The following is an 8,321-nucleotide window of genomic DNA, read 5'->3' on the forward strand; positions in this document are numbered from 1 at the left end:
TATAGAACGCCGAGTTGTATAAGATAAAATTACAAGCATCTGCGCTCGGATGAACGCCTATGCCATAGACTAATCAATCTGCCGTTCCTATAAATTAGTGCAACAATGATAACGATGAATACGACTAAAAAAACGGGGAATATGATACCAAATTATACTAACTAAATGAAAACACTCATGTTTCATGTTTCGAAAATGCAATGAGTCCTACTGGTATGTTTAATTCATTGTAATGCGTGGCGTACAAAATGCGTATAAATTGATTATTCCTAAGAATTAGAGTAATGGAAGTTGTTAATACGACATTCGCATGCAGGTTGTGATCCTTGGCTGCTTGGTAATTTTCCACGTTTCCCTTAATGGCAAAGTAACACACAAAGTTCCCTTTACGAATCAAAGACATACATTGATTGGCTGAATTAACTCAGACGCATATGGACTAAATAAAATAAATGTAAAAATAACTAGTAACTCCTTTTTATTTTATGTCAAAGTCAATATAATTTTTTTAAAAGAAATTGAACGTCATATTCAAAATTCATTTAATATTACATTGAAAGCCTTTCCTTTGCACATTGCACCAGGTGTATCCTGAATCGTGGTTTAAATAGTTTACAACTTTTCTACGATTAAAACAAAACGTTTTTATAAAAAATGTGACAAAAGAACTATGGCGAAAATGGACCCATATAATTAAAAAAATACAAAGCATCATTCATATACAAGTTTATATAAATTATAATTATAAGTTTGTAGGATATTTATATAAAAAAATATTGAAGCTCTAGCGTAGTGTACAACCCATCTACAGTAATATATTAATTATTATACATAGTATTTTATAGTATAAATATATTTTATCTGTGTATATATTATCTCTCATTTCGGATAACACAAATCGCGTAGCGCGGGAAAAAACAATAACATATATTGGAATTATTGGCGCGAAGTGAAAACGGTGTGTGTGCATAGCGAGCTGATATATAAAATATAATAAATCTTATTTTGTTTGTATTACCGACCTTAAAGAAAATTATTGTGGGTTTTTCTTTTCTTAATGAAAGGAGAGGTAAGACTAGATAGACATTTTACATTTTTTTTTCTAACATTTATAATTGTATAATAACATTTAATTATCAGCGCTCAAAATAAGGATTATATAAAATGATGCGATGTGATGAAATGTAAACAAAATAATAATAATTAATAAAACACTGTGGTAAATGGATCAATACATTTACTCCAACTATTATTAAAATAATAATAGTTCATTGTCTTACAAAATGTAGAATTATTATTATTAGTTAATACTCAACGGAATCAATTATTTAACTTTCTGTTTATCGTACGTAGTTCGATCTATGAGTGATCTCGTTAGTAAGCAATAGCTATTTTTGCCATACCGTAGATGTTCGATACATTTTCATATTAGATTTTATTTGCATGAAAAAAAGGGGATCAAAGTTGCTCGCGTCCGTAGGTCTTACCAAAGTCAGGTTTTATCCCTCTTTACCCTACACGTGGCCCCTAGGTAGTGCTAATTGAGCAATATACTCTAGGTGGTAGGCTTCGGCCGCAGCTACCATTACCTCCCTATGAACAAAGCCGTTCCGCCAAGTGATCTGTCGCTTTGCTAGATTAACCTTGCCTTGTGGAACGTCGTGTTCCGGTGCAATGTTCACAGTAGCTTATCTTGGAGGATTGGGTCTGTATAGTTGTGCTCTGCATTTGTCGACAGGCTCTGACCGTAGTCGTAGTGAAATTAATTTGTGAAAATAGAAAGAAAAAAGTTTCACAGTGGCTACACCACCTCTCTTTTTCAGTGCATCTCTCAAATATACGAGGTTTGCACTCCACCACCACCTCGAGACCGCCAAGCCGCACTTGCTCTTTCTCACGGAGATACAAATCACAAGTCCAGCAGGCATAGTGTAATTACAGTATTAAATTTAAGGAAGTTTCAGAGAATTTTGTTATTCTACATAAGAGCAAATGGACACATAATTTACTAGGGCGCCTCACCGCAACTTCTTTAGGAGAACTTTAAATACACATAAATCAAATCGAAAGCAATACATTTCTGAAGTTTAAAGATATTTTGGTAGTTATACCTATCGAAGATTCAGTAAAACCTATTGTGCAACCTTATCGCCGGATTCCAATTCCGCTTGGAAAAAGGAAAAAGTACAATACGAACTTAATGAGTTGCTACACAAAAATATAATAGAAGAAGTCAAAGGCCCATCTAGTTGGGTTACACCTATAGTTTCTGTTGTGAAAGAAAATGGCAATGTATTAGTGCATCGCATATCGATACGAATACGAATTCGTATCGATATGCGATGCGCTAATACAGCTATCCAACTCGAAAATCATCCGTTGCCGACTGTATATCAATTATTACCAAGAGTCAAAGATGCAAAGGTGTTTAGCATGTTGGACATTCAAGATGCCTTTTACCATATAGAACTTCACCCAGTCTCAAGATACATCACTACGTTCATAACTAACAAAGGACTATTTAAGAAAACACAAAAGAATACTGTTAGGGTGCGAAGGAGTAATCAATTTTATAGACGACATTTTAATATTTGGCAATAATTTTAAAAAAAACATGATGACAGATTAAAAAAAGTTATGGAAGTATTGAAGGAGCATAATGTAGTACTTAGAGAAGACAAATGTACGTTTAGGGTGAATGTGATTCATGTTCTAAGCCATGTACTATCTGGAGAAGGTGTCAAGCCCCTAAATACATATCCACTAATAAAGATTTCACAACCCCTGAAACAATTTCGGAGTTACAGACTTTTATGGGCTTAGTAAATTTTGTGGGAAAATGGATTCCCCATTTAGCAACAATAACAGAACCACTAAAAGAAGTACTACAACAGAACTCGAATATGTATACCTTAAAAAGCATGTTATGGTTGTCTTGAAGAGTCGCGCACTTTATGTTGTTTGAATGTGTTTTTTATAATATTATTACATGTGTAAGTGTAGTGACTACTGATGGTATTTAATGGATAAATAAATAAAAAATATGATCAGAAATCAAGAAGCCCTTGTAACAGAAAGCTGCGCATTTAAATATCGACAATTTGCCCCTGAGTTATTTAATTTTTTCTTTTTGCAATTTATTTCATTCCGTGGTAAAGAAAAATTTCGAACAAAAATCTGACACAATGGAAAAGATTGAATTTAATTTAATATACGTTGCTATAAACATTATTAGAACTAATTAATCTAATTGCTACTAACTCTACCTCGCCATCGCACTTTCTAATAAAACAAACTACGAGAACCACAAAATGCTAATATACCAATTTATCCGTCTGATTGATCGATTGATGCGTAAATATTATAATTAGCGCTGATGAGATCCTTCGGACTTTGGACGACATACAATGAGGATGGTTATGAATTATATATGTGTAGATAAGTATGTTGGAATTATTAAAGGAATATCATGAACTCCTATTTATACAACATGACGGATTATAAGTAATCATTATTCAAATTTTTTTACTGCAGAAAACATTCAAAATAATTTCTAATCCAATATTTGGCGATACAACTGATTTAAATTTTAGATAACATTGAAAACATTTGTAAATTGTCCATGAAATCTGGCATAGCCCACTATTAGGTTTATACAGAATGCTTTGCAAACATTCTGTTAATTACGGAATTAAATTAGACAGTATATTTGATAATACTTAAATATATCCAGTCGTATACATAATTAAATATTTAGCACACATACATATAGTCAAATCTATCGAATGAAATAAGATTGTGTGTTTAGATGTTTGTTACTCAATCACGTTAACACAGGTGGAGATTGACGGTTCGACCGTCGTCGAGTGAGGTTGAGTGCATACGCTTCTTATCTACGCTTTCCGAATGTTTCACGACTACCTACTTTGGCTTTGTTTATTGGTTTCTGATTTTCTGATGCGTCATATTATTGAATTTTGGCTTGAATATGGACTTTTGTTTTGTTTAGGAATTGGCTTCGTTGTTTGGCATAGGTCTTTATAGACCTATTTTTATTTTAGGTATAAGTCTTTTATAGACAAATTATTGTTTTGAGTTTTTTTTTTGTATTGACGATGGACACGGAGTTGTCCTCAGACGCTTTTGCTGATCGGAAGCGCCCACGCGAGGGTTCGACTCTGGCTCTGATACAGAGACAGAGGGACGAGTTACGGCGAAGTGTAATAGTACACGTCGCGTGAAGCCTACTTCGAAGGGACACGGAACTGGCCTAACTCGGGCTAAAGCTGAGCTTAAGGCGAAAGCCGCCGAAGCCAGTGAGGAGATGTTCGAGCGCTTCTTAAGAAGTCGAGCTTTCTGTAAAAATGCGCCCGAAGTCGTGCTGGACTCTGACGAATCCTCTTCCTCGGATGTCCATAGAGAGGATCCCATAAAATTGGGTGCCGAGGAGCTACGTGCGGAGGCTGGCTGCAACGCAGCGCTCATTTTGGAGGTGGCCCGAAAGTCAGGCAATTTGAAGAGTGGCTTCATTAAGAAGCTAAAAGATTCGGCGGCTTCGCTTCAGAGTATTGTTGATGCTCTGGCGTCAAGGACTGAAGCGGAGAAGACCCGCAGGCTCCGTGCGGATAATGGTCGCCTCCGCTAGGAAGTTGAAGACTTAAAGACCGAGCTTCGCCGCGAGTTCACCGAGATGCGTACCTCGGTAGCAGCGGCGAACGGGTCGTGCACTAGTCTCTTGCAAGATTTGAAGGCTTTGGAAGAATTCAAGGCCTCAATTGTCTTGTCAGTCGGCGTAATGATAAACGGCAAGCTGGCGGGAATTGAGGAGTGCCTCCTTCCTGCGAAGATACACCGTCCCCGCTAGCCGCGGACATAAAGCGGGATGCGGTGCAGGAAACTGCACCTACGTATGCGCAGGCCACCCATCCGGTCCCACCGAAAAATGCTGCAGCCGTACCCAAGCGCGTGGCTCCATCCAAGCCAGCTGCCTCAGTTGCACCGGCAACACCGATAGCTGGCCCATCTAATATCCCAACCACGCCAGAGTTTCAACCTCGGGAGGCCCAAGAGACGTCTTGGTCCACCGTGGTCAAGAGAGGGAAGAAGGGGAAGAAAGCTTCCGCGCCAGCTGTAATCTCCGCTCCAGTTATCTCAGCGGTGACAAAGACACAAGCAGCGAAGCCAAAGCTGACCGCTCCTCGAACCGCTGCAGTTATTGTCACGCTGCAACCGGAGGCGTAACATACGCACAGGTCCTGGAGCGAGTCGAACAGGGCATAAAGCTCCAGGACCTCGGGATCTGTAGTGGACTTAAGGTCCGTCGCTCAGCAACAGGGTCCAGAGTGTTGAAGTTACCAAAAGTACAGTCGGAGTAGGCGGAGAAGCTTGCGGAGAAGCTTCGCACTGTGCTTGACGGGCTGGCCAACGTTGTCCGGTCAATAAAGAGAGATGACTTGAAGGTGACGGGGCTCGACGACTCAGTCACCCCAGAGAAGCTGGTTGCGGCAGTCGCACGTGCGGGGGCTGCACGCCTGAGGCAGTCAAGTGTGGAGCGTTGCAGCGTGGACCCGGATATATGGGTATGGTCCGCGTCACCTGTCCCATTACGGTGGCGAAGAAGCTGTCCGACGCCGGTCGTCTTCTGGTAGGGTGGAGCTCATCCAAAATGTACGTTCTGGAACAGCGCCCTCTGCGCTGTTACAAATGCATGGGCGTTGGACACACGAAGATGCTCTGCCCATCCAAGGCAGAACGAGGTGGGCTTAGCTTCCGGTGTGGTGTCGAGGGCCACAAGTCTTCGACCTGCACTGGAAAGCTGCACTGTGCTGTATGTCCAGACGATGGAAGACCCTCTGGGCACGTGATGGGCTCGGGAGAGTGTAACCCTCCCTTTAAAAAAGAAAAGATGGTATTAAGCACTCTTACCATCACCAACGTCGGACGGCGCCTTTTTTTTATTCTTGGGAAATCCTCATGGATACCCTCCATATCTGATGATACAAGGAGGGTTATGTCTTACTCTTACCGACTAAAACCACCACGGTTCCAGCGATCCACACTTGGTGAAGTTGCGGGTACGCTTGCGTATTCTTCCGCGCCTCCACCTGTAGCTGTTCTTTTTGTCGAACCCTTCGATGTTGAATACCCCTATTGGCATGTGCCGGTTATGCTCACATATTTCTCGACCTGGGGGACCCTATACTTTCAGCAATGAACTCCCCCTTTTTTTTTTTTATATTCGCCGGGAGGGCAAATGACTCTACTCCACCTGATGGTAAGTGGTAGTAGAGTCCAAACGCGACGACGGCCAGTACAGACGGGAAAAACGTTCTGCACTAGCCGCCTTCGCCTTGCCGGCCCGCAAGATGCCTCTTCACGCCTCGTTTGAAGGAACCCGAGTTGTAAGAGGAGGGGAACACGTGAGCTGGTAAGGAATTCCATTTTTTGGAAGTGCGACAAAGAAAGGAGTTGCCAAATTTCTTTGTTCGCGATGGAATTTATGTCACAGTTAGGCGGTGACATCGAGAACCAGCTCGCGTGGACTTAAGAAGGAAGGGGAAAGCAGGAATTAGAGAGAATAATTCCTCAGAGCACTCGCCGTGATACAGTCGATAGAAAGCGCTCAGTGCTGCTATCTCACGACGCAATTGTAAAGGTTCAAGGGTGTTTGTGACCTTTACGTCGCCAATAATGCGTACGGCACGTCGCTGCAACCGGTCCAAGGCCTCAAGTAGGTACTTAGCGGAGCCATCCCAAAGGGGCGAGCAATATTCCACGCAAGACCGTACCTGTGTTTTGTACAGCAGGCACAGTTGTTGTGGCGTGAAAAAGCGCCGCACCTTGTTCAGAACTCCGAGTTTCCGTGAAGCTGTTTTTATACAGCCTCGATGTAATCCCTTGGACTAAGGTCGCAGCGAACGTCAATCCCCAGCATGGCGATTTTGCTTTGCATCACCAGCGGAGTACCACAGAGGGAGGGAAGAGGGGAAAATGTTGACTTTTTTTTTTCATTGCCCGGAGGTTCTCTTCATGGAGGTAAATAGTTGGCGTTGCGATGCCGTCTGTACCCTGTTCTCCTTCGGCGCATCGGGTCTGCGAGTGCATCTTTCTCCCTTTCTTTCTCCGCCGCCTTCTTTTGCTTCATGACACCATCACAAAGGTTATCATCACCTTCCAGGATTTTTCGCTCTCTAGCATGGACTTTAGTCCATGTGGTAAACCACAGCTGGTAGCGATAAATCTTCTCCTACAGCTACAATCAAGTGGCGTCTCGATTCCTCCCATGCAGGGCACAGTTGTAAAGTATGTGTCGCTGTGTCCTCCTGCGCTCCGCAAGCATGGCAAATTGCGGTTGGTTCCCTTCCAGCTATTTTCCACAGATATCTCCCGAAACATCCTTTTCCTGAGAGAATCTGCACCAAATGGAAAGTCAGTGGAGAACGTTGCCTTTTACACCATTTGAGCAGGACCGGTCGAATCACCTCTATTGTAGCGTGGCCTGCAGTGGGCTAACGTCGGACGGCGCCTAGCCGAAGAGGAAGCAACCATGTCAACATGAGAGGCAAACTCAGCTTCCTCCAGACGAACGTCAACCACTGCGCCGGGGCTCAGGACCTGCTACTGCAGTCCATGGTGGAGTGGCAAATCGACCTGGCTGTGGCCTGCGAGCCCTTTTTCGTCCCTCCCTTATCTCATTGGGTAGGGGACTTGGACGGCACCGTTTCAATCCTCACTTAGAGCGGTACGGGTCCTTCCCTCTCACTCATTGAGAGGGGCTCGGGCTACGTAGTGGCGGAGTGGGGAGAGTACGTAGTAGTAGGAACGTATTTCTCCCCCAACCGCGGCCAGGCGGAGTTCGAGAGCTACCTCGGTTCTGTCAGAGCTGTGGTGTCCAGGCAGTCGTCGAAACCGATAGTGGTTCTCGGTGACTTCAACGCAAAATCACGTGCCTGGGGAAATCCTGCCACGAACCCGCGAGGGAGGGCTGTCCAGGTATGGGCCCTACTCTTCAGCCTGTCCCTACTTAACAGGGGGTAGGTGAACACCTGCGTGAAGCAGCAGGGAGGGTCCGTGGTGAACTTATAGTTCGCTACGCCTGTCGCGGCGCGCAGAAGGAGAAATTGGAGAGTGGAAGAAGAGGTGGAGACTCTGTCGGACCATAGATACATCCGATTTGAGATCTCCACCTTTTGTAGGCCAGCGGAACCTCTGAGGGTGCCAACCACGCTCCCCAGGTGGTCCCTTTGTCAGCTGGATCGTAAGCTGGTCAGGGAAGCTGCTATCGTGCAGCGGTGGGGTTCCGCGGGAAGGAGGGAGGGTGC

The 8,321-nt window shown here is 43.5% G+C and overlaps 1 protein-coding gene across 1 annotated transcript; it reads left to right on the top strand.

Annotated features, from left to right (window-relative positions):
• Positions 1 to 4,324: 4,324 nt before the first annotated feature.
• LOC126769226 (translation initiation factor IF-2-like) lies at positions 4,325 to 5,241 on the top strand. The gene is made up of 2 exons (XM_050487863.1): positions 4,325 to 4,631; positions 4,865 to 5,241. The coding sequence occupies exons 1-2, from the start codon at positions 4,325 to 4,327 to the stop codon at positions 5,239 to 5,241; spliced, it is 684 nt and encodes a 227-aa protein (XP_050343820.1).
• Positions 5,242 to 8,321: the final 3,080 nt, after the last annotated feature.

Source organism: Nymphalis io, chromosome 6, assembly GCF_905147045.1.
Source record: "Nymphalis io chromosome 6, ilAglIoxx1.1, whole genome shotgun sequence".
In the NCBI taxonomy this organism is placed as follows: domain Eukaryota; kingdom Metazoa; phylum Arthropoda; class Insecta; order Lepidoptera; family Nymphalidae; genus Nymphalis; species Nymphalis io.

Excerpts from the sequence above, each read along its gene's own strand:
- LOC126769226 (XM_050487863.1), top strand. The coding sequence starts at position 4,325 with ATGTTCGAGCGCTTCTTAAGAAGTCGAGCTTTCTGTAAAAATGCGCCC. Across the intron at positions 4,632-4,864 it reads CAGGCTCCGTGCGGATAATG|CCGCGGACATAAAGCGGGAT; the intron begins GTCGCCTCCGCT and ends CGTCCCCGCTAG.